The sequence below is a fragment of the Ochlerotatus camptorhynchus genome, unplaced genomic scaffold (genome assembly GCF_037179485.1).
Source record: "Ochlerotatus camptorhynchus isolate MF236.1 unplaced genomic scaffold, CSIRO-AGI_Acam_v1.1 ptg000411l, whole genome shotgun sequence".
Lineage (NCBI taxonomy): Eukaryota > Metazoa > Arthropoda > Insecta > Diptera > Culicidae > Ochlerotatus > Ochlerotatus camptorhynchus.
This window is the reverse complement of record NW_027040897.1, coordinates 55,620-82,594: the sequence shown is the minus strand read 5'-3', so window position 1 is coordinate 82,594 and position 26,975 is coordinate 55,620. Positions and strand designations below refer to the sequence as shown.

Genomic DNA, 26,975 nt, shown 5'->3' with positions numbered 1-26,975 from the left:
GTGTTGGCACAAACGAAGTGACAGACAGAGCGGCTCGAAAACTTTGGTGACTAACCTTCTATTGCAATTTTTCAGTGTACCACATGGCAACACCACTACTACTGGATTGTAACACATGGCAACACTACTACTAGATTGAACTAGCATTTTCACCAAATGTACTAGAATGTTTTGGTTCTATCTCTTTCACTCTACTCAAAACTGAAATGCATAAAAAAATGACAAAATGATACGCACTCTTTGCACACTGTCAAAGAATCATTGTACACAAAATCAACTTTGTTCAAATCAAAACAAAAAAACTAACCCATCTGGTGGATGATGGCACAAGCTTCCAAGAAAATTCTATTACAGTGAACCACATTATTTAAATGGATTTCTTCGCCAGTAAGTCGTCTGTCACTTCGTTTGTGGTGTTGGTTTGCGTGGGTGGCCTTTGCTTTGTGAGTAAAGGGCTTTGGAACGGTTTGTTTACAAATGTTGATGGGCCCTTTTCTATTGTTGATCCAGAAATTATTATTTTTTAACCTTTCTTCATTTAGTAATAATTTTGAGTGTAAGGCTACTCAATTTTGAGTAGCCCTACTTGCCGCTGAATGAGTACATTCGACTCAATTTTGAGTTTACCAGAATAAGCGTGCACTCTGCTCTGATGGTTTCTTGATTTAACACGAAACAAAACAGAAGTTTTGAGCGCAGAATGAGTTAAGTTTTGATTTTTTTTTTATAAATTTTATCGCGTGCTAGCACCTTGGTAAGTAAAATAATTTTAGATTAACTTGTTCAGAAAAGTGATAATCTTCATGTTAAATAGAGGAAATGTCTCTAATTGTTGGCCTATGTATCTAATATTAAGCCCATCGCTAAAAATCTGCTATTTATCAGTTTTATCTAGATGAACGCGTTATTGGGACGTTACTAATGGATATTTTTGGTTGCTATTGAAAATTTAGTCGATTGCTGAATTTATGTATGGGCCCAAATTAGGGACACTTAGGCCGAACATTACCTGCATTTCCCCTACATCGAAAAAAATTAATGAAATATACTCATGCTTGTTGCTTGTTCTAGGCATTCGGTTGGAATCCTTGCAAACAACTGTCATTAAAACCAGCCGACAGGATGTACTGGAATCCGAATCATGCTGAAGATGAAGACGATAATCAAGAGTATGTGTTCGGTGGGCGCGAAGGTCTTTTGGCACTGATAGATTGCGGCGATTACATGTTCGCCGAAAGAAGGGATGGCTTCACGAATTTCAAGGAGTCCCTGGAATTGGTCGAGGCCATAATGAGAAACAAAATAATTAGCAGCGAAAAGGATTTGGTATACCAATTAACGAATTATTTTATCTAAATGTCGGGTCGGTATTTAAAAAGCTGATTAATTTCGCAGGTCGGCGTGGTGTTTTTCAACATAGAGCACAGTCCTGCTCCTCCGGATGAAATCGAACTTGAAACTGGATTGGTAGTTCCAAAGAAAACAGCAATTTATATGCCACTGTCGAATCCATCGGCTGATTCCATTCGTAAAATTATGAATTTCCGGGAATCTGACGACCTTTTCGACTTTGATCGCAAATTTGGCCATTCGCAAGGTTTGTTTTTTTATTGGATTGATAGTTAAAGATGATAAAAATGATGTCATTACTAGATAGCAACATGGCTGACGTCCTTTGGCTTTGCTCACGAGTGTTCACACGTTGTGGCTATAAATTGGAGCAATCGAGTATCGTACTATTCACGTCCAACGACGAGCCACATTCTGCGGGGAGCTATGAGTACCAGCAGAGCTTCGTCAAAGCCAAAGACCTCCAGCAATTGGACGTGAATATCGTTCTCATTCCAATGAGCGAAGATTTCGATGGGTCCAAATTTTATCGGGTTAGAGAAAACTACATAAGGTTGCCCATATTAAAGAAATAAATTAAACGCTATTTTTTTAGGAATTTCTATGTACGGTGGCAGAGGAAGATCCTGATCAGTTCCGTTTTCCTCGCTATCAAGAATCACGTGAACCTCTGTTGGCCAGAATATTTAGGCGTGATTTCAAGAAAAGGGCTCTATCTCACATCCAGTGGCATTTGGCGGACGATGTCTCGCTAGGAGTTAACGTTTACTCTCTTTCAAGGTAAGTTGTCGTTGAGGATAACATTGTAATGTTTTCAAATATAGGTAGGGGAACTAGGGGCAAGAAGGTCACCCGGGGCAAGAGTGCCACCCTCAATATATTTTGAAAATGCAATCATTTCAATTTTATCTCACGATGAACCTATGCACGGTATTCCTATGAAGCATTCTAAAAAGTTCTGTCCGAATCGAAGTCGTAAAAAAAATGCAAAAAATCATTTTGTGTTGATGCATTGAAAAGCTAGTTTTTTATAAGAATAAGGCATCATAAAATAAGGTTTTTCGGAATTTCCAATTTATTTTTTTTCACAATTTCTGCATTGAGACATCACTATTGATGGTTGTTTGATACATTAATAACAATAAATTATTAAATATTTTGTTTAATTAATCAAAAATTATATTCCTAAAAATAAACATTATACGGGGCAAGAGTGCCACCCCTACATTTATGTATTAAATTGTACAAAACTGTTCAGAAATTAACACAATTGGGCATTTATGTTTCCAATATACATTGTTTTCGTGAAATTTTGGAAAACAAACTGTATAAAATAGTATCAAAAATAGTTTCCATTTGAATCTTTGACGCACATGGTTTATATGTTTTAGATATAAAAAAATATATCGTTAAGTCAATATTTTAGTGGAATAAACAATAAAAGCAGTTGCTGTTATACCTAAGAATAGTAATTTGTTGTTTAGAAATGAACATTTATCAGTTTAACTTCATTTTAGACACATGGTCTTTTTGCCCCATAAGAGTGGCCCTCTTGCCCCGTAGCATTTTTAGAGCAGGTTCGACATGACATTTTGAAAAAATCATTAACATTTTTTGATGGGGTTTAATTTTAATTTCAATGATGATACATGGAGACAAGGTTATAAACTTACAATTCGATTCACAAGCTCCTATAAATATTCACGGAATCACATATAAAAACGCGCTATCGTTAGGGTTATCTTCTTGCCCCTAGTTCCCCTACTCTATTCACTGTAGTCGATTTAGAGATTTTAGAGACTGTTGAAGCAAATTTTATTAATTTAAAAAACAAGCTTTGAAGCTAAACGAGAGTATGTGCGATAGTAATATATGCTGTCTTGATTAATGTTTTGCCAGAAAAACGAAATATCCTTCGAAAGTGAAATTACTGAGGGACACAAACGAAGTAATCATCTCCAAACGGTCGTATCAAGCAACATCTGTGAGTGATGATCTGTCTGAATCGCACAGCAAACTGCTCCTTCCGGGAGATCAAAGGTATTGGTGGTAATTACTTTTAATTTTCGACATCACGCTAAAGTTGACTGTAATTTCTCTTTGCAGAAAAACTCTTACCATCGGAGGCGAGAAAGTAATTTTTTCAGTGGATGAGGTCACCAATATGAAGCAGATGCTTCAGCCGGGAATGCGTTTGTTGGGATTTAAACCAATTACCAAGGTATCTCCGGGAAATCACCTGAGAAGTTCGCTCTTTTTGTATCCGGATGAAGGTTCCATTGCTGGTTCCACCGTACTATTTCGGGCTCTGTATGAAAAGTGTCTTTCAAAGCAAAAAGCAGCCTATTGTATGTTCACCATGAGGCGAAAGCAGCCATCGAAGTAAGTATCCTTTAGGGTAATTTCCCTCTAAAATTCCCACTCTCCTCAAGTAGGGGAATCCTCATCTGGGGTTCCCAGAGACGAACCAGCCTAAGGCTGAAAGTCTCTTCAAAAAAAAAATAGTAAGTATCCTTCTTGCTAGTTTTGACACTCTTACAAGCACTTTCAACATTGCGTTCTTGAAGCACTTGCATAATTATTTCTGACCAATGAGCTACAGAGAGAGGTGAAGCAGATTGTGAAATATTGTTGTATTAGTAAACCAAAAAATCAACGTAAACGCAAATAGTGACGTCACTAATTGCTTGTATCGTACAGGGGTATTACTCACACAACTTAACCGATTTCTTCACCTCGGTAATCCATCTCATTGATCATTGATACTTATTATTGCGCTTCCTCTTTCGTTAATAGCTCTGGTACAAAAACCTTTCTTGACTTGTTTGTCGTCAGGGGAAGATAATCACCGATTATTCAGATGTAATTTAAATTTTATCTGTTTAATAGATTGGTTGCACTGGTTCCACAAGTATGTTGCTGTGATGAGGATGGCGAACCATTTCGTCATAGTGGATTCAGAATTGAATTTATTCCATATGCAGGTATATTTTTATTAACCCTTTCCTCCCCAAAAGGTTTTTTTGTTTGTTTTTTAGATCAAAAAATTTGTTTAAAAAAAAGTGCTAGAACAAAAGATGTTCCATACAATCTAAAATTCAGTGCCAACAAAGGGGCATAATTGTATTTGTAAACAATGGCTTTAGCCGTCGATTTCTCGCCAATAAACGCTCACTCATGAAAAATAATGACACCAACAGTTAGAGGAATGTTTCCTCTACCATCTAGCATTGTTATTTTGAAGGAGTGAGCTTTAAGATGCGAGAAATCGACAGCCATTGTTTACAAAAGCAATTAAGCCTCTTTGAAATGTTGGCACTGAATTATCGAATTCATTAAAAAAAAGTTTTTGATTTAGTTACCTTTTCTATAGTTTAAAGGTTTTTCAATACTTGCTCAGAACACATATGGACGAGAATGATGAGCACACGGATAAACTTAAATAAGTACTGGCTATTCAATGGTAGACTGACAAACATGGGTAGGACCGGGAACATGGGAAGGAGAGGGTTAACATTCGCTGTTAATTAAATCACTCGTGATAACCAAATGAGCCTGATAAAATCATACTTTATAGCTGACATGAGAAAATTGGAAGTTTTCGAGCGATCTGCGCCGGATGTCACACAACAGCAGATAGATGTATTCAAGTCAATTGCAAAGAAAATCAAGTTCAAATACCACCCCTCTCAGTTTGATAATCCGGTATTACTTACAACCTACACCAACATAGAGGCACTGCTCTTCGATAAACATGATTTAGAAGTGTACGATTCAACAAAGCCGGACGATGATCGGATTGATGGTAAAGTTGGACCTTTTGTGAAAACAATAGCTGATTTGTTTGGAGAGGTAATTTTATTAGTAGTCCTAAGTTAAGTAAAAGTGGACTGAATTTTCAAAATATTACAGGACGTTATTGAAACTACCAAAAGGCGAGCCAAAGCAGCTGATGGTGAAGGACCGAGTAGCAAAGCTCAAAAACTAACTGCAGATGTTGATCCGGTAGCGATTGTAGAAGCAATACAGTCTGGAAAAGTAACTAGAATATAAGAATGCAAACGTGCGTTTGCTTGTACCTAAACGAATCTATTGCAATCTTTCTATTTTAGACCGGGTCATTACTTGTGGCGACTCTTCGGGCATATTTACAGCAACAAGGGGTTGATGGAATATCGAGACTGAATAAGGCAGACCTGGTGAACAAGATAAAGCAAGACCATAATTTGTAAATTCCATTGTTGTATGATTTATTATTAATATTCAATTTGTTATTTAAAATACACCATTCTACGATTTTAAGTTTACACTCTTATGGCACTTTTCTGTACCGTTCTGCCGTTTCTTCGTACTTGTCTATTCTATAAAATGCAGTTTACTAATTGTAAAATATCACCTAACAAGTTGTCATGATTGCACGACTTGCTCGTCGATTCATCATTTGGAATCGGGTTTCTCGTGTAGCCATGGTCTGAAAATGGGCAACGTTGAGGGATAGTGCGTTTCCGGTTTGTAGACCGTCTCGGCCCACTCGTTCGTGTCTTCTCCATCGCCGGTTTTGAAGGGATATGTTCCAAGTGTAATGGGTAGCTGTAGTTTCACCTGCTTCTCTAACGATTTTGGTTCAATCAAAAACTGAAAATAAGAAGAGGTTTGTGCCCGAAAAGCGATCGTATTATTGATGTCTTCTAGGAATTACCTAATATGATGTTATCAATGTGCGGCGTTTATTGATAGATGTTCCGAATTCTTTATTGAAACTTTAGTTCATTTTTTAATTTAGCAATGAAGCTCTGGAATACCAGATCACTGTCGTTCGTTAGTTGTACCCTCAATGTATGCAATAATATACACTGGATTTGGTGTATAAAGTAATAACCCGATTTAGCCAGCGCCCTTTTTGAAAATCTTTTTTGTATGTTCTACGAAACCCATGCGCTTTTCACTGGTATTATTGCATCAAAGTATACCTCAAACATCAATCTTGTAGATGTTTGAGAAAGATTTGAAATTACGGTTATGTGAAATTATTGAAGGGTAAAAGTCTGATGTGCGGATGGCTGTCAAAATCGGGCAATTACTGTAATATAAATAACTGGCGACTTCCTTAGAACATTTTAATTGTGGAAATATAGATAATAGGGTGGTTTAAAATATCGATTTTGCTCCACCAAGCTCAATCGATTCCAAATCAGGTTCTGATAATTCTCTCAAAATTTTAGTTCATTTGGATGCGAACTCATACTGCACTGGCCCTTCGAAGTTTCTATGAGAATTACTATGGAAAAAATGAACTTTGTGTTCTCAACGTTCTAGCCCTTCGCTATAGTCATCTACGGAAAAGTTTGCTATTTGTTCTTATGGGAAATTTTATCAGCTAAAACTTTGCTGAAGAACACTTTTTGATTAGACTTCAAGGTAATTAGCTACAACGTTCTGATTCTATCCTTCGACGATGTACATGGATGTACCATTCTAACCTCGGGTAAGCCGTCAGTATTCGGCTCAACTCCTACCAGACATAGAATTAAGTGAACTTTGTTACAAACAATGAATTATCGGCTCCGTAAAGCTAAAACGATTAAGCCTTCCAAATAATCGACTGCAACTTGCACTTATATGATATAGTAGCACCGACGAACCGACGTGCCAGCTCATAGAACTTAGGGTCGGACAGAGTTCCTTCAGTTTTTTTTTCTGAAGAAACATATCGCCAGCTTATACCATAGAGGTAAAGACCAGAAGGTCCCGAAGAAACGTGCTCAACTTTTTGGCTCAGCTCTGGTACTATCTCCGGTCCGAAGCTTATCGACGCACCCCTCGAAACATAGGAAAATCCACGAACCCCTCAATTTATATGTAAAACTTTCATAGTGAATCAAAACAAACATAGTGTAGTACTAGAATTTCGACTAGAATGATGTACGTTATCCATTTGCTTGGGACCAATAGGCTAGTCAAATAGTGAGCCAATTTTAAATCATTAGTTTTTAACCGGTGCTTAAACCAACAATCAATACGAAACTAACGATTTTAAATTGGCTTACTACTTGACTAGCCTATTGGTCCCAAGCAAACGATTAACGTACCCCATTCTAGTCGAAATTCTAGTACTACGCACTGTTTGTTTTGATTCGCTATGAAAGTTTGACAGATAAAATGAGGGGTTATTGGTTTTTCCTATGTTTCGAGGGGTGAATCGATTAGCTTGGGACCGAAGAGAGTACCAGAGCTGAGCCAAGAAGTTGAGCACGTTATTTCGGGACCTTCTGGTCTTAGAGTTACCTCTATGGTAGTACGCTGAACATATGGCGGTAGTGTGTAAACGTCAAACGCGGGAATTGACTATGCACGCCACATGTAGCAGTACTACCAACAACGATACTTTCAGAGCTGTTACAACAGGCGCGGATTTCGCGAATTTAGCGGATTTCGCGATTTTCGCGGATTTGAACTTTCAGTCGCAAAAATCTCGGAAATATTAAATGATGTCGCGAAAATCGCGAAGGGACAGATGTGCTGTTGTAACCTTTCCGTCCTGGATTATTTTGCTGTCATCAAATTACATTTACCGGTTCAAACCAAATACCCTGCAAATAATCGAGAAATGATCTCAATTCCATTAGTCACACCGGATTTACACGGAAATTCCCTGGGGTATGTCCAATGTGAGACATTTTCATGTTTCTTTTTATTTCCAATATGAACATAGCATTTGTCGTTGTCAAATCATAAACGAATCGTATATATGCGAGTAATTGCCATTCTAGGTTCTCCAAATCGTCCTGAGGTTTGTTCTACTAGGTATATCAACCAAGACTGCAATAATGTCTGTAGTATCGAAATATGTCCAAACAGATTCAAAGTGTCTATGTGGATCGTGCCCGACCTATTGCTATGTATACAAGATGTTATAGGTTCTGAAATCATTCTGGAGATCAGATTATTTTTATACTAGTTCGCCCAAGACTAATTCAATATCTTTAGTATCGAAATATGTCAAAACAAATTTGCAGTGTCTATGTGGATCATGGCAACCTACATCCGTGTATGCCAAATGTTCTGGGATTTCCAAATCGATATTTCGATACTACAGATATTATCCCAGTCTTTGTTGATCTAGTAAAACAAATCATCTGAAATGCAGGACGATTTGGAGAACCTAGATCATCTGGTATACATGGAAATAAATCATACATTATCCATATAGACACTGTGCATCTGTCTGGAAATATTTCGATACTAAAGACATTGTCCCAATCTCGGTTGATCTAGTAGATCATATTATCTGAACTGCAGGACGATTTGAAGAACCTTGAACATCTGGGTTAGTCGGAAATAGGTCATGCATGGTCCACATAGACACTTTAAATCTGAGTGGACATTTTTCGATACTACAGACGTTATTGCAGTCTTGTTTGGTAAAGAGAGATGAAAAAACCGATTTTTACCTTCCTTAAAAGTTGTCCTAGCTCGCTATCTACTATCTATATGCAATTTTCACACTGGCGTATTATAACGGAACTATCAATTCTATACTTTCATCTCCTCCATCTATCGTATAAAAATTACCACTTCAGTCTGTTATTTGAAATAAGCATCTTCAACTATGTAAATCGTCGACTTCACGCAGAAGTAATACTAAACATATAGTCAAAGTATTTAATTTTGTTTAAATTTGTCATTAGAGTGGTCCTGTGAAAACCGTCTTTTGCCTATAACTTTTTTATTTCAAATTTATCATTAAAGTCATCTTCTAGAGACTTTTAAAGCTCTTTATAGCAAAAGTTGTTGTTTGTATTCTGTTGGCTATTCTAATAAAAAAGATGTACCCAATTATAGTAAAAAATATGAATAAATTCAAATTGATTTTAAACGAGTTTAAAAAATAACATACCTCTAACTTTTTCATATTATTGAGAATAACACACGCCCTTTCAAATTCCCTAATTTTTTTTTTGCTCCAAGAGATATTACCATTTGAAAAGGGCATATTTTTTAGTAGAAAAACGTCAATAACTCTTGATCGGCGAAAGATATCAACAAGCTCTGTACAGCAAAAAGTTGCACCTTCTAAAAATCTAAAAGTTATTTGAAGACATTTGCTGAGAAACTTAAAATAAAAATCTAGAGCAAAACAACTGTTGTTTTAGAGACACCCTAACTCAATTCAAGAAAATAGCTCTACATCGGTAAATTTAGGAGATACAAAAAAGTTATTTTTTACAAAGTTGCTTGAAATTAGCTCAGCTATACTTTGCCGAAAAATGTATACCTTAATTTCTACAAACAAAAAAGTTAGGTTTTTGATTTCAATGATAATAAAAACCACCCTAGAATTCATTGTCATAAAAATGAAGGCCTACCCTAATAAAAATTGTATGGTTAATTTGCTTAATGACGTGTTCTGGGTATCATCCAAACCATTTGTGGAATAGTTCAATGATTTGGGTTATCGTTCGTTTATGGTTATTTTTTATTAGGGTAACTATAAGGAACAACTTTGTAGAAGAGACTTTTATTCTATAGTTTCAATCTCAAGCTCAAAACATATCCTTCCACCTAAATCTGCATTCTGGACCACTGTGCAATAGCGTCACTAGCGATGAGTAAATTTGCCTCATGTTTTCCTGTGGAAAACCTAAAAAATCTGCCGGAAAACGAGGAAAATTTACGAAAATTTTACTCAGTCTAGGAGTATCAATACATTGAGTGAATCCAATCTTTACTTTTGTCATATTGGGGATTTTTTTCCTGGACAAACCTGGAAAACATGAGGCAAATTTACTCATCACTGAGTTCCTATTCGATTGAAGGCAGCTCGCCCTCTGATGGTGAGTGCTGTCATTATTTTTGCAGCAAAGAGATTTATTGCGAACTTTTACCCTTTTATCACTTTAGACTCCAGTGAAAAAAATGCGCATTATTTTTTTTTTCGCAAAGGGCAGTCCTAATACAAAATAACCACAAAAGAGAGCTTATAACGACGTGTTCGGTGTATCATCCAAACCATTTGTGTGATAGTTTACCCATCTGGGATACGGTTCGTTTATGGTACTTTTATATTATTGAGGAAATTGGAATACCTATTTATTTGAAAGCAAAGGGTCGGCAAAAAAAAAGAAGATTAGTTTATTTGTTCAAAATCGAAATTTTGTTTATGAAAATGTGTTCACTGTGATCCGCTAGGCAAGTAGAATACAATGAACACATTTTCAGAAACAGAAATTCAATTTTTAACGAAGCTTTTGATTTTTTTAAACATGTTATGCGGCCTTTTGCACCTTAAGATGAGTATTGGCAAGCTATATGATTGAATACTAGCTGTAAATAACTTTGAGAAGTTTAATATATAAATTTTATACCCAGTGCGACAATATTACTCTGTACTTATTTTAGGCGCAGGAATCTAAAACCTTATTACTGCCACATAAGAAATATAAGATTTACGCAATTCGTAATATACTTACATATATTGTTTAAATGTTTTATTAAATTACTTACACAAACATCATATTGTATCCGAATCAGATGGCATCCTCGTAGATTGGTTGGTGGAAGGGGTGGCACATAAAGAGATTCATTTTGCCATTCATCCCGACCTCCCGGGCGAATTTTTCCTCGTGAAATAACCGCTAGTTCGCGTTTTTCCGTTTGAATCAATTTTTCATGAGCAAAATATTGAATGGTCTTGCAATTAGAAAAGTAAGTGGTTGTAAATAACTATCTTAGTAAAGCTATTCTAACTTGATTATACCTCAGTTAACGCGGCCTTGGTACTCTTTATTGTAACGCCACTAGAATTTGTAACTGTCGCCGTAATCATAATCGATTCACCAGGGACATATCCCCCTCTGTCCAGAATAATTCTACATTTTACAATGCCTCCTCCAACACATGCAACCCCTAAATTATGCTCAATATTGCATTTGAATGGATCCTGAAAGGTACATAGATCAGACCGAATTTATTTTAACAGAAACATACTTTAATAGAGAGGGATTGATACATACCGCCAAATATGGTTGTTCCGTGTTTAAGTCTATTGGATTCATGACGATGAAGACCTGGTGGTTCTTATGGATTAACCCTGACGGTTCACGCAGAGCAGCTTTGCAATAATACTGTACCCATCCATAGCGACCTAAAAACGTGGATGGTAGATCAACCGGCAGGCCAAGTTTGAACGGAAAACTGTGAATTCCAGGGGACAGCACAGTTGGACCTTGATGTTCTGCGTCACCTAGCAATCGCATCCTAAAGTCAATGTAGTTCTCTTTATCATAGGAACGTTCATGACGTCCTGATCTAACGCGTACTACGCATTCTCCAACGACGTGGAAGTGCAATCCTGGAATCAATATTCACACAAAATCAATAAATATTTGATGTTACTTAAAACTGTCAATGGTGTGGGGGAGTAACAAAAACATCTCTTTCATCTCGCCATGTGTGATGACCGGGAAAGAAATTTGCTGACAGATATAACAGTGGTATTTTCGACAGGAAGGTGCTGCATACCTTCTATGAATGATCGGCGAATAATATTGGCAAATCAAAGTTGGCACTCGTGGATAATAGACGAACTATAAAAGTGATGATGGTTTCAAAATTTTCCACGGAAAAGTATACGAGTACAATCTTAAAATGCTTTTATTTTGTAAATGGGACATTTTATTTAAATCTGGTACAGTGGTAGAAAAGCTGAAATCTATGTATACACATAAAAATCTGAAAAAAAATTATTTATTCTATATTATATGTCTATTGTCCTTAAGTTTTCTACTAACGTACACTGAAACTAAGACCATAGTTAGAAATACTATTTTGCAGAAAACACTTATTTTCAGCATAACTACCAATAGAGCTGTCAAATAGCGGAACTAATCGAGCAAATCACGACCAACAACAGAAAAGAACACATCAGTTATTGCGTTAAAAACTTCGGAAACCCTTTTCTAGTGACTCAAGGCTCGCCTACGCAAACTAACACCATCTTTAGGTTGGGGAAAGTTTCCCCTATTCCATGATGCTGGTAATTTGCGTTCGATCGGCGAGGAAAGAATAATCGACGTTTTGTTTATAAAAGTTGGCAATTTTAAATATCTCTCAAACCTTTTAATAATTGTTTTTTCAATTCCCTTTTGGCACGTTAAATTCAACTCGGAAGTAAAAGTTACATGTTGAAAGATTTTATTCATGTTAGAAAATACACAGGCATTGATCGATCAGTTTTCGTGCATAGTTGTTAAAATCTTTTCTTTTGTCTGTCAGTTATAAATAATCACGCTCGGATATCAGGGTTAATTGGGTTCTTTAGGGGTTTCAAGGTAATTGGATATTCGTAATCTACATCACAAATGGAACCGAAATCCAAAATTTCATCAATTTTGGAGCACTGCAACTGTTTTAAATAAGTGGTACTTTGTATGGGAGTGAGCTGTCAATATGTTAGTTTTGTGTCAAACAGTTAAGTGATTAGTTTGCTTTAAATCTTGATTTAAAAATCAATGTAGAAGTAAACTGCCCTTTTCAGCATAGTTGTCCCATTCGTTAAAACAGCAAGCTGAGAAAAACGCTGTTGAAGATTTTTTTCTCCATGGGCTCTTATGGATGGGACAACATACCGTGCCGATTCAAATTTCGGACACTTAAACTCGAATTTCGGACACTTTTAAAAGTTGATTATCTCGGTCGAATATGATCCACATGTCTTGTAAATTTTAAATTTTTTTGACTAGTGCCCTCCACGATCATCTAACATTATTACTTTGTTTCTAACTGGATGTAATATTTAATTCAAAATGAAAGTGTCCGAAATTTGAATCGTCCGAAATTTGAATCGGAACGGTAGTTTTGTTATTTTTCGCGACATTTTCTGAACAAAGTAGGATTTTTTTCGTGTACATTGTAAAGTGATGGTACTTGACAATAGATTCCAATGTATAACTCATAATCGCCAAAAATGCTAATGGGACTGTTATGCCGCACAGGGCAGTAAATGGGATCGAAAAAAATATCGTTGTGCTCAGAAAACGAAGCCCTTTCAGATGATGTATAGAAACCGATATATTTTTCATAAATTAAAGAACCCAATTGATAACTTTCCATCAATTGGAAACAGCCTCAGGGATCAAATAAAAATGGTTTCAACTTGTAATCTACACACTTAGATTTTTTCGCCGAGATGGGCACCACCGAGCAGCTCGGCATTTTATTTTGCTGGATCTCAGTGAAAAACTTGCCGAGATTCAGCTAACAAACGGGAATTTTGCCGAGATCTCAGCTAACAAACATATTTTTTTTCTGAATTTTCAGCAAAATAAAATGCAGAGCTGCTCGGTGGTGTCCATCTCGGCAACAAAATCTTAGTGTGTACAATTTTAGTCTGTTTTGCCACGATTACCATGTTTTCAATATTTGTTTAAATAACTATTATTTTCAATGAAGAAATCTTACCAAATAATGGCTGTCATGGAAAAACATCGTGAATTCACAGGGAAGAACCATATCAGGTTTAGGTACCAACCAGCCATCATTTCCAATGTTTGAAGAGTTTTAAATTTATAGATAGAATCAACCAAAAGAACTAAGCGCAAACAATTTATCGATTAATCGCGGTTCTACGTCAACCTTCCGTTCGTGCCCCTACACACATACTCTTCTACTTTTTTGCTCTGATTCATAGAAGGGTTATGAGGCTATCTTGAGGAGATTTTTCTTGTCGTTAATTATTATATTTATAATTAGATAATTACTATAACATGTTATAAATATGTTGTCTGAAAAAGGTATTAGAAGGCAGTCCATTGATAACTGTGGAAGAGTTTTAAACAGTATACCTTGAAAGCAGTTACAGTACAACGATTTCAGCCATGAAGAAGAATTAATTCTTATTAAGGGTTCAAATGGGCTCTCTAGGCCAAGTTTATTTAGTTATTGCGTGCAATTCGAAAAAAAAAATATTTAGATGCGTTGGGGTGATTAACGATTCATTGCTGTAATAAGAAACCCACAAACATAACGCCTTATGTCAGATCACCTAGAAAGAGGCTCTCCAAAATTGGCAAGTATCAACTATTCTACGTTTGGTCATAGCCATTTTAGCAGACCTCTACTGCTATTTCTGACATGAATGCTTTAATTGCATAACGTGAACATAAATTAAAATAAGCATCAAGCTGTGTAACATTAGACACAAGCGTTATCAGAAATATGGTTTTGAAGATTTTGGTTGATCAATTCAAATACTCCATCGATCACGTCATGTTGAATAAATGTGACAATGTGCGGAAGAGCAAAAAAAAAAGTATCAGATCTTGAAGCGAAGGCCATTCAAGCGCTGCCTTTTAATGAATGTACTTCCATACACTACAGTGTTGTGCATGTAGTAACATTGAGATGAGCTGTGACGTATATATTATTTCAAGTGAGCGAATACATGGACTCATATATTCGCCAAGAAGAGATTTTTCCGTCCCATAAAAAAAAATAGCGACTAAGAAATTGGAAATCAATATTTCAGTGATTACCTGATGTAGTATTAATTTGGAATTGGATTATGGTTATAACATGTTTTCATGATGGCGTAATCAATATCAAATGCGAGAATGGTTTTTGGTTGTATGTTGAATTAATTACAGCGACCATACCTAGTACGGGTGTATTCTCTTGCAGCTCAAGTAAAACCCTTCCGGATAGGAATTGACCAGGGAAATACAGCAGTGATGAATTATCAAAAAGGATAAGAAACTTCAACAGTTTTCTCGGCATGATGCACTTTTTGTTTTATTTTCCACTGTTAAAGACCACTCTAGATTTCAGGATTAAAAGTCGATGATATCATTGATCTACTCAGGATAACATTCAGATTGACTGAAATCGTTATTTTTTTATGCTAATCACATGTCTTCGGAAGAGCTGATTCATATTTTTCTACACTTAATAGCACCAATATGGTTTCAAATAACCAATAGATTCAATATTTTATTACATTTTTCACAAAATGTTCCAACTACACTTCTTTTCGTGCGAAACGAAGAACAGCATTCGATCGTATACTAGTACGTGGTACTATAAAATAGGATGGGTGGTTTTGAGATTGACGTATGCGTGATCACGTCGTTCTGTATAGGTGTAGCATAATACTCACAAAGCCGAAAAATGTTTTTCAAAGAGTAGTATCGCAATTTTAAGACATATTATGTTACATTAAACAAATCATTTAATAGATTTCTATCTACAAAAAAATCAATTTGAGATTCATTTAAGATGCTTATGTATCATAACTTTGAGTGAGTCATGCGATCAAAACTGTGACTTTTATGTAATGAGCGAGTGTGACCTTTCTTGTTTTGGCGTATTCCTTCAAATGATTCATAAACAAATGGTCGACTGTGTATGTGATGTGGAAGGTGTCGCATTTATGTACCATACTTTCTGGGTGGTGGTGGAATGCCGCCGCATATGAATCAAATATGTTCATACCATTGCAAGTAGACTTCCTTCAAAACGGGGTTCGTAGTCTATGCTACAAGAAAATCGAACAAGTCTTTTGATCACTAACCAAGTGACGGTGAATTTTGTTTTGCGGATGCATAAACGTACGGTTAAGTCATAAGTGGTCATATTTGCCTAATAGATGATTTTTTAAACATTAAAAAAGCTACATTACTCTAAGGAAGTCGAATCTACATTTTTTAGTGTAGCTTTTTAAAAAAAGCTAAATTAAAAAATGTAGATTCGACTGACACAAACAACTGATTATTTAGCAACGAACATTAAATTTTGACAGGTTTGTTTGATTTGTCTTTCGTTAACTGCGAATCGAACGTCCAGAAGTTAGTTGGTGTTCATCTTTTTGTATTCGCTTTCAAGTTACTTGGACATCGACTACCAGATCGGGGACGAGTTGAATTATCTGATTTGAACCGTGAAACCCGAGTTTATCACAAAAGTACCATGCAAAAGTACATAACTCTTCGAGCACTAAACCAAAGTCGAGAAATTTTCCAACCCGAAAAATTCCTAGAACGGACCGAGATTCGAACCCAGCCACCTCCAGCATGGTCTTGCTTTGTAGCTGCGCCTTTACTTACTTTACCTCTTTTTTTCCCTTGGTTTGTTTTTTCCGTCGATCTTGTTTTCCGTGCTGAGCACCAATGCTACCGACGTGCCAGGAAGGCAGCTCCCACACCTGGACCCTACCTATCGACCCATCAACTCATGAACCGGGGACCAACGGCTTTACTTCCCATCCGAAGGAAGGCGTGATCAGAGATGTTATGCCTCAGAACATCCCGGCGGCGCCGACTGGGATTGAACCCAGGCCTGCTGGGGTGAGAGGTAATCACGCTTGCCACTACACCACCGGCAGCGTTAACTACTTTACCTCTGTAAAATATCGTTAAAAAAATAATCCGGTTTTTACGGTGAAATGACAAAAACAGGTATACACCCCTATTCTGTATTTCGTTTCGAACGAAATTCTCATACAAAAAAATATTTTTTTGTATGAGAATTTCGTTCGAAACGAAATACAGAATAGGGGTGATAATGTGACCAGCATAATTATGAAAAGTGGAGGAAATAGCTGTTTCAACGGTTTGAAAACATTTAAAAACGGAGAAATAAATAGCATCCAAGATACATAATTTTGAAAAAAAATGTCGAGTTCAATTTCCGTGTGATGCTGAAAAAGTTATCAACGTGTCATCCATTTGAAATTAATCGATGGTAGTCGCTTATACACCCCATTTGGAAATGGTAAGATTGTATTCCAGATTTGGTCGCTGGAAGGTTTTTAAAATAATCAAATGCATTGTGCCTAAAAAATCATCTCGTAAAAATTTTAAACAAAAAAATTCATTCAGGAAAAATTTGCAATAACCGCCATTACATTTGTTGTATGAAACATATGCAGAGGATGTAGTGAATCCCACTTTATTGGATGTAAGAAAAATATGTTTTGCGTGTAGACTATTTTAATAAATGACAGGATCCAGATTGCCTGACAGAATTTGTTGATATTGATTGTTGTTGCTTTTAACATCCGTTAGTTAACTGCCTCCTGTCAAAGTTCATGAGTTGGAAAATCAGCAGCAATAATGTCATGCAATAAAATAAGAACTTTGATTGATAATGAATCTGTACAATAAATTCGATGTAGCCAGATTGCCTGGAAAAAGAGTGTTCTTATATTGATGGATCTATCTTTTGTTTAGAATTTTAGTGAGAAGGTGGTATTAATGTTTCAATGGTATAGTGATCGCTCAACTTCCGAGCTGAACAGACATTTTTAACTCTTTATTAGTTCCAAATTCAAAATAAATTACATTTTAATCTAGGAACTCCAGTTACTACAGTTACTTACCAGCCTTAATTGTTATGATATATATATCTAAGTGTTTTTAAATTATTCCTGTCTTGGCAATTCAGTATTTTAAACAGGTTTTTTAAACCTGCATGTCAGTACAACAATTGAAATCTTAAAATAAAAAACTAAAGCTAAATCCTATCTAAGTATAAAGGGAATTTATCGCTGCCATTGAGGATTGCAACGATTTTTGCCTGAAATTATTAATTATTTTGTTGGACATTTGTTCTAAAGTCTCAACATTCGAAATTCTATCTACCTCGGTATTACCACAAACGAAGTGACAGACGACTAACTGGCGAAGAAATCCATTAAAATAATGTGGTTCACTGTAATAGAATTTTCTTGGAAGCTTGTGCCATCATCCACCAGATGGGTTAGTTTTTTTGTTTTCATTTGAACAAAGTTGATTTTGTGTACAATGATTCTTTGACAGTGTGCAAAGAGTGCGTATCATTTTGTCATTTTTTTTATGCATTTCAGTTTTGAGTAGAGAGAAAGAGATAGAACCAAAACATTCTAGTACATTTGGTGAAAATGCTAGTTCAATCTAGTAGTAGTGTTGCCATGTGGTACATTCCAGTAGTAGTGGTGTTGCCATGTGGTACACTGAAAAATTGCAATAGCAGGTTAGTCACCAAAGTTTTCGAGCCGCTCCGTCTGTCACTTCGTTTGTGGTATTACCAACAATCAATACGAAACTAACGATTTCAAATTGGCTCACTACTTGACTAGCCTATTGGTCCCAAGCAAATCGATTAACGTACCCCATTCTAGTGGAAATTCTAGTACTACACTATGTTTGTTTTGATTATCTATGAAAGTTTGACAGATAAAATGAGGGGTTCGTGGATTTTCCTATGTTTCGAGGGGTGAATCGATCAGCTTGGGACCGAAGAGAGTACCAGAGCTGAGCCAAAAAGTTGAGCTCGTTTCTTCGGGACCTTCTGGTCTTAGAGTTACCTCTATGGTATTACCATAGAGGTAACTCTAAGACTAGAAGGTCCCGAAATAACGTGCTCAACTTTTTGGCTCAGCTCTGGTACTCTCTTCGGTCCCAAGCTGATCGATTCACCCCTCGAAACATAGGAAAAACCGATAACCCCTCATTTTATCTGTCAAACTTTCATAGCGAATCAAAACAAATATTGCGTAGTACTAGAATTTCGACTAGAATGGGATACGTTAATCTCTTGCTTGGGACCAATAGGCTAGTCAAGTAGTGAGCCAATTTAAAATCGTTAGTTTCGTATTGATTGTTGGTATTACCATAGAGGTAACTCTAAGACCACTGGGTCCCGAAGAAAATCATTATTATTTTTGGCTCACGTAGTACCAGAACAACGGTCCCAAGCAGTCCCAAGCTATTTCACTCACCCCTGCATGTTCTGCATGAATCCACACACCCCTGATGTTATCTGTCAAACTTTCATAGCGAATCAAAACAAACATAGTGTAATAATAGAATTTCAACTAGAATAGGGTACGTTAATCGTTTGCTTGGGACCAATAGGCTACTAAAGTGGTGAGCCAATTTAAAATCGTGAGTTTCGTATTGATTGTTGGTATTACTGTACCAGGGAGGCAACTTCAAAATCATCTTCAGAATTTTGTTCTGAATCCTTTGACGTACTTTTTTCCTGGTAGTGCAAAAACTAGACCATATTGGCACAGCGTTAAACATGGCCGGTCTGAAAACTTGTTTATATATGAGAAGTTTATTCGTCTGGTGAAGTTTGGATATCCTGTTTATATGAGGATATAAACATTTAATATATTTGTTACATTTGGCTTGAATGCCTGTGATCTTTAAAAGTTAGTTTTTGGTCAAGTACTAATCCAAGATATTTCACTTGGTTTGACCAGGAAATTGGAACTCAGTTCATAGTGACTATGCATGTGATTACTATTAGGTTGGCTTAAGTTGAGTTTTGGAAGCGTTGGGAGAAATCTTCCATTTTTGTAAATAAGAAGAGAAAATATCTACACTTTTCTGCAGCCTGCGAACAAAGATTTGTGGCAACCTTGTGCCAAATCAGGGAAAATGTTATAAAGGGTGATACGGTCAAAATTTGGTCAAGGGAAAACGCGTGTAAATCGGTGAAATCGTTTATTTAAAAAATCAAATTATCAGTGTTCACTCGGCTGTCGACAAAAGCAGGCCACTCTCGATGTGTGCTGCGCGATCGTCTGTTTTCTCGGCAGCAACCATTGTGTGGTCCTCCTCATTGTTCTTCATCAGCAGTTCTTTCGGTCGATGCGTCGTCGACTTTGGAAAGCAACCGTTTCGTGATGAGTGTGTGAGTGCTGACCACGTTTTGCGTCCATTGCTGCAATGGACGCGCTCTGACCCTCGTTGGCGTACAACAATTTGCCATACAATGAAACCACTGGAAGCGGCTCTAGTTCTGATGCAGAAGGCTTTTTGGATAGCGGAAGATAAAGTGTTTATTGTGTTGTACCTTTTGACTATAGTTTTAAGATGTATTGTATAGTGACCAAGAATCCTTGGCTCTGTAAAGTTAATTCGGTTGAGCCTTATCAAATAAATTAATAAACAAAAAAAAAAAAAAAAAAAAAAAATCAAATTAAATTTCTTTTTCAAGTTCAATTAGTATAAAATTCAGGAAAAATATTCAGTTAGGCTTCCGCTTTTCCAAATCCGAATTGCCGGGCCTTACGCTTGACCCCTGCCATCAGATTTTGTACAGCCACCTTGTCCACCTTCTTCGCCGCAGAAAGCCAGTTTGCCTTGAACTGCTGCTCGCCCTTAGCAGTTTTTTTGGTCTTCTTTAGGTTCCGCTTGACAATAGCCCAGTATTTCTCAATTGGGCGGAGCTCTGGCGTGTTGGGAGGGTTCTTGTCCTTGGGAACCACCTGCACGTTGTTGGCGGCGTACCACTCCATGGCCTTTTTACCGTAATGGCAAGATGCCAAATCCGGCCAAAACAGTACGGAACAACCGTGTTTCTTCAGGAAAGGCAGCAGACGTTTATTCAAACACTCTTTCACGTAAATTTCTTGGTTGACAGTCCCGGAAGCTATGAAAATGCTGCTTTTCAAGCCACAGGTACAGATGGCTTGCCAAACCAGATATTTCTTTGCGAACTTTGACAGTTTCATGTGCTTGAAAACATCTGCTACCTTTCCCCTTCCTTTTGCCGTATAAAACTCCTGTCCCGGAAGCTGCTTGTAGTCGGCTTTGACGTAGGTTTCGTCGTCCATTACCACGCAGTCAAACTTCGTCAGCATCGTCGTGTACAGCTTTCGGGATCGCGCTTTGGCCGTCGTATTTTGTTTATCATCGCGATTTGGAGTCACTATAGTACCTTAGTATAGTATAGTACCTTAGTATAGTATACCTTCTTGTAAGTCGATAGTCCGGCTCGTTTTTTGGCTCGATGCACGGTTGTAGACGATACACCCAGCTTATTTGCGGCATCTCGGAGAGAGAGGTTAGGGTTTCGCTTGAAACTACCGGCAACTCTCTTTGTCGTCTCAGCGGCTTCCGGTTTTCGATTTCCCCCCGATTCAGACTTCCTGGCTGTCGACAAACGTTCACTTTAATTACATTTGTAACGGTTGATTTGGCAACTTTTAGCGATTTTGCCAACTTTGCGTGCGAGTAGCTCGGATTTTCGCGATGCGCGAGCAAAATTTTGATACGCTGTTCTTCTTGCTTGGACGGCATTTTGACAACTGAAGAGTGAATTCCAAAATCAAAATAGGAGCAACATTCTACACACACACACCTTCAAAATGAGGGGTGTTCAGGTTTTTTAAATGCAAAATTGAAAGAAATACGTCAAGTTGATATTGACCAAATTTTGACCGTATCACCCTTTACAATATAAGCCCCAGAGAGAAAATATTCAGATAATCCCGAGCAACCTGATTCTCAATAGGACTAGTAAGCCCCAAACTGACATTATGGGAACTCTCGAATTGCTTAGCAAGTTTCTGAGCTTTTTCCAAATTTGTGATCAAAATTTTACCACCTTCTATAAGCGCTGGAACAGGCTTTTGAGAATTTTTCAAAATTTTTGTGAGTTTCCAAAAAGGTTTGGAACTCGGGTCTAATTTAGAAAGTTTTGTTCCTCAGGGCAGAGAATCGCTTTTTAATTTGTTTTTGAAAATCCCGCCAGATAACTTTCATGGCAGGGTCGCGTGTTCTTTGATATTGTCTCCAACGGACATTTTAAACACGGAGCAAGAGCTTATTATAATTGAATCGAATTTAACCTCGCATTTTGGTACTAAAGCAGCTCTTGCTTCAACTATAGAAGTAGTCAGAGATTCAAGAGCATAATTAATTTCATTTTTTTTTTTCAAAGCTATATTCCATAAATGTTCGTTATTGCTCCCAATCAGCTCTATGGTAATTGAAAGTAGAGTTGTTGGGATTGGAAATTATTTCTTGGGATAACTCAAAAGTTACTGGAAGGTGATCAGAACCGAAGTCAGCATGGGTAACCAATTGACTTCAAAGTTGACATGAATTAGTTAAGATCAAATCAATAGTTGAGGGATTTCTTACTGAAGAAAAGCATGTTGGGCTGTTTGTATATTGAATAGTGTAATAACCTGCAGAACAATCATCACACAGAATATTACCATTGGAATTGCTTTGAGCATTATTTTGCGTTAAAATCACCAATAATAATAAAATTAGACATATGACGGGTAAGTTTTTCACCCTTGAGAAAATTCTTTTGCTGGCCTACGCATTGGAATGGCAAATAGGCAGCTATAAACATAAGTTGTCCTTATTTTGTTTCAATAGAAACTCCCAAAGTTTCAAAAACTTTGGTTTCGAAGAAAGAAAGAATTTTGTGTTTGATTCGTCTATAAACAATGATCGCAACGCCACCATAGGCTCCATCAAGACTATCATTTCTATAAATGAAATAATTTGCGTCCCTTTTAACCTTTTGGTCAGGTTTAAGGAACGTTTCAGTTATAACGGCAATATGCCCGTTATGAACTCTCAAAAAGTTAAATAGCTAGTCTTCATTAACTTTAAGAGATCGAGCATTCCAATTTAAAATATTTAATGCTTTAAAATCCATTACTGAATTTCCAGTTTGAATAGCATCAAACATGGAGTTAGATTTAAGAATATCAGTATTATCAGTAAAATTTCCATTTTCCTATGTTTCGAGGGGTGAATCGATTAGCTTGGGACCGAAGAGATTACCAAAACTGAGCCAAAAAGTTGAGCACGTTGCTTCGGGACCTTCTGGTCTTAGAGTTACCTCTATGGTTATAACATGTTATAACTCTCCAGTCTGGACATCGTTTTAGAGTTACCTCTATGGTAACACTTCCTTCAGCAAAAAGCAAATAGATCCGCACGGCAAGAGAGCACGATGCGGAGCGGACTGACTGAACAGACGTGATTTTTTATATCGTTCCGTGGAAGTCGAACAAAAACTAATTTTCAGTGTTAACTGTGTGTTTTCGTATTCTGCCATTGCTGAGTCGTTTTTCCGTGTCGCTGGGCGTCCAAACAACTCCGCAATGAGCAATCGCGAAAATACATTTCGAATAGATTTTTCGTCAACGGCGCCGGTGGTGTAGTGGTAAGCGTGATTACCTCTCACCCCAGCAGGCCTGGGTTCAATCCCAGTCGGCGCCGCCGGGATGTTCTGAGGCATAACATCTCTGATCACGCCTTCCTTCGGATGGGAAGTAAAGCCGTTGGTCCCCGGTTCATGAGTTGATGGGTCGATAGGTAGGGTCCAGGTGTGGGAGCTGCCTTCCTGGCACGTCGGTAGCATTGGTGCTCAGCACGGAAAACAAGATCGACGGAAAAAACAAACCAAAGGAAAAAAAAAATAGATTTTTAGAATGTACCGAAGAAACCACCTTGCCAAAGTTCACACATTCTGTGCGACCGTTCTTGGTCTGAAGCAAGGTGAAGTGCTACGAATACAGAACAGCAGCGCCCTCGGTGTTTCGTTCGTGAAAGTCGTCGACCTAGAGTTGGCGCAACGGATTTGCGAGGAACATGACAACCAACACGACAATACAGTCGACGGAAAAAAATATCCGCTAAGGATCACGCTTGAGGATGGAGCAGTGGAGGTGAGGTTCTTCGATTTTGTCGGAAGGTATGGTGACGTCATATCAGTATCGATTTCCCTGGTATTTCGACCGGTGTCCGCAGAGCGAAAATGAAAGTGAATCGAAACATCGAGTGGTAGGTCACCATCGATGGCAACGTGACGAATATATCGTATTTCGGGTAGCTACAAACATACCGACACTGCCGCGAATACATCCATATCGGGGCTACTTGCGTGTAGAATAAAAAAACTGCTCGTACAGAAGTCTTACACCGATGCCGCAAAGCAGATACCTTCACAAAAAAACGTTTTAAGCCGACTATACTCCGAACCAAACCAACTAAAACTTAAAACTAACTAACGATTTTAAATTGGCTCACGCACAAATGCGAACCATTACTTGACCTTACCAAAAATGGTTAAACATTGTTTATAATCCCTGCTAAACTTTAACTGAAGTGGTTATCTAATCTAATCTTATCTAACACCAACTGGCTGTGTTGGTGTTAGATAAGATTAGATTAGAACAAAGCATCCTTTCTCTTGTCTATTCGGTATATTTTGCAAATCAGAGATGCGCAAAATATATCAAAACGGCCAGGCCTACTGTGCAGCATTTAAGGGGCAAGATGAATCAGAAACATCGGGCCTGTTAAAATAAAAGATGCTATTACATCATAATTTCATACATCAGCTTGAATTACGTTGATCGATATTACATTTTTTTTTTGCTGTGTGACAGACGGAGTTATTGTTTATGCGGGAATGAACACAACATAGTGACATGCTGTTTGACAACAGGCTTTCCCTTTCAATTTTCGTTAGAGAAAAAGAGATAACAGGCGGTGCCCCAATAGCATCAACTACTTTAAGCTAGTATATGAGTAGATAGTGTTGCCGTGAGGTACACTCGAAAATTTCAAATGAAAGTGCGTCAAATCAAATTTCGAGCCGCTCCGTCTGTCACTTCGTTTGTGCTACTACTAGATTGAACTAGCATATTCACCAAATGTACTAGAATGTTTTGGTTCTATCTCTTTCACTCTACTCAAAACTGAAATGCACAAAAAAACTCGCAAAAAAATGACAAAATGATACACTCTTTGCACTGTCAAATAATCATTGTACACAAAATCAACTTTGTTCAAATCAAAACAAAAATACTAACCCATCTGGTGGATGATGGCACCCCGAAAAAAAATAACAACAAAAATACATTAAAAAACAATGTAACAATAAGACGAAAATTATTGTCTTAACAATGATTTATATTGTTACGTCTACAATAAATTTACCTTGATTTATGTTGTACAAAACAATAAATTTCATGGTAAATGGAAAATTTACAATAAAAAAGGGGGGTTGTTAAGTATCTTAACAATGAAATTTTCGTGATTTTCCCATATAATTTTTTTTCAATAACATATATTATTGTTATTTTACTGTTGGTTGGCGAATTTATTTATTAAAAAAAATAACAGTGTACTTTAGAGTGTATGTGTTGGCTTGACAGATCTACTTTATCGACTTTAAAAATAAATCGAAAAAATAAAACTTTGCCCCGGGAAGGGAAGGGGGTGGTATATGTTACGGGTGGTCCTTTTTTTACTGGTTATGGATCGAGATTCGATCCGGAACTTGTGAGAAATGCAGGCCAACTCCCCTGCGCTCGATATCCCTAGGTCACGTCTCCTTGGTGGTTGAGCGTCGTTGATAAGTTAATGCATTCGACTGGAGAGAATCACCCATGAAATATGCTTCCACCTGAGAGTTCCTTCCTGACATCTTCAAGTGGTGGAATTTTTTATTATTATTGTATGATTATTGACTGCACGGACAAGGTCTCCATTAAGCTTTAGAGAGGGCCTAGGATAAGATATGAGCGGACGCGGACTGCCTGGTTTTGAGCCAAACGAACTGTCAAAGCCAGAGCCATACGCACGGTAATCACAACAAACTCTCTTATGACTATAAAGTACGCTCTTTCTTTGGAAAATGGGACTACCCAATAAAGGAGTATACTGTTTTTACTCTCTTTTGCGTAAATTGAATGTACGTCAGAATCTGCATACTTTTTACACCACATAGTAAACTTAAAAATGCGTAGTTTTGACACCCCGAACAAAGTATAAATGCGTAATTTATACTCCCACATGCATAGTTAAATGCATAGTTTTTACATTGAAAAAAATTACCTACGATAAAACAAATTTTGTATTTCAAGTTCGTTTCAAATATTGAATGAAAATGCATAAGAATTTTAACAGTAATATTTATTTATTTATTTATTTAATTAAATGGAATAAATCCTTTCTAGATTTTATTCGCATCAATCGTCAAAACACTTACACCAATCCATCCAATCAGCGGTGCTGCCAACTCCTCCTTGACTCCCAATGGCATCACATTTGGCGGTTTTTTAACGCCTTTTCTGGACAGTTGTCCCATGATTCGGAGGCATCCGCAGACATGATCTACATTTAGATGAAAATTAAATTTAACACGTAATGAATACTCGATGTCCTTTTTTATTCGATTAAAAATTTGTATTTGGTTAACAATAAAAGTAAATGCTTTAATTACCTGCCAGTGTCGTGAATACGTCCTGTTCCAAAGTGGAAAATTCCTCCATTTTCCGCTGACCCACCGCAGAAATAATCCGGGACCGGGAACTGAATTAAAACGCTGCTTTTCCAATGAAAGCTGTTTTGAAAATGGCGGCACGTCGCGGCATAAATTTTCTTTTCTCAGCGGGGACTACTTTTTACACATTTTTGTTCGTCGTTGACATACTCGGAAATGCATAAAAAGTACTCTTCATTTATAACTAAAATCTAAACATTTTTTGACGTATAAACCGTATTCTCGAAAATGTGTAAAACATAGTCATAAAAGGAGTATTCTAGAATTACCGTGCGAGCAGCGCCTATCTTAATTACATTGGCAGTGTTGCTGACCCTCTCATAGTCGGCATGCTTCAATCAGATTTATTTTTATTGTTCGTGAAGTAACCCACAATGAAAATACACCAATAATTTTTATTGTAATAGAGTTGTTCATTATTGTTCATGATCGAATCATGTTAACAATAAAATAAATGAAAAATACGATAAAAATCATTGTAACAACATTTTATTATGTACATTCATTGTACATCTAGGTAGCAGTTTTGCCGTTTTCGG

The 26,975-nt window shown here is 37.0% G+C and overlaps 2 protein-coding genes across 2 annotated transcripts; one reads left to right on the top strand and one right to left on the bottom strand.

Annotated features, from left to right (window-relative positions):
• Positions 1–669: 669 nt before the first annotated feature.
• On the top strand, positions 670–5,652 carry Irbp (Inverted repeat-binding protein). Its single transcript, XM_065233704.1, has 11 exons — positions 670–754; positions 1,072–1,326; positions 1,396–1,597; positions 1,654–1,883; positions 1,946–2,130; positions 3,250–3,390; positions 3,457–3,732; positions 4,240–4,334; positions 4,928–5,202; positions 5,263–5,388; positions 5,463–5,652. The coding sequence occupies exons 2-11, from the start codon at positions 1,123–1,125 to the stop codon at positions 5,580–5,582; spliced, it is 1,854 nt and encodes a 617-aa protein (XP_065089776.1). The 5' UTR covers positions 670–754; positions 1,072–1,122; the 3' UTR covers positions 5,583–5,652.
• Positions 5,576–15,424, bottom strand: Vdup1 (arrestin family protein Vdup1). The gene is made up of 5 exons (XM_065233705.1): positions 15,003–15,424; positions 11,364–11,701; positions 11,108–11,290; positions 10,855–11,040; positions 5,576–5,985 (listed from the first exon to the last, which is right to left on the bottom strand). The coding sequence occupies exons 1-5, from the start codon at positions 15,121–15,123 to the stop codon at positions 5,788–5,790; spliced, it is 1,026 nt and encodes a 341-aa protein (XP_065089777.1). The 5' UTR covers positions 15,124–15,424; the 3' UTR covers positions 5,576–5,787.
• Positions 15,425–26,975: the final 11,551 nt, after the last annotated feature.

Coding starts and splice junctions, on each gene's coding strand:
- Vdup1 (XM_065233705.1), bottom strand. CDS start 15,123: ATGCCGAGAAAACTGTTGAAGTTTCTTATCCTTTTTGATAATTCATCA. Junction 11,702..15,002: donor AGAGAATACACCCGTACTAG/GTATGGTCGCTG, acceptor TATTGATTCCAG/GATTGCACTTCCACGTCGTT. Junction 5,986..10,854: donor GGATACAATATGATGTTTGT/GTAAGTAATTTA, acceptor TCTTATTTTCAG/TTTTTGATTGAACCAAAATC.
- Irbp (XM_065233704.1), top strand. CDS start 1,123: ATGTACTGGAATCCGAATCATGCTGAAGATGAAGACGATAATCAAGAG. Junction 1,598..1,653: donor CAAATTTGGCCATTCGCAAG/GTTTGTTTTTTT, acceptor TGTCATTACTAG/ATAGCAACATGGCTGACGTC. Junction 3,733..4,239: donor AGGCGAAAGCAGCCATCGAA/GTAAGTATCCTT, acceptor TCTGTTTAATAG/ATTGGTTGCACTGGTTCCAC.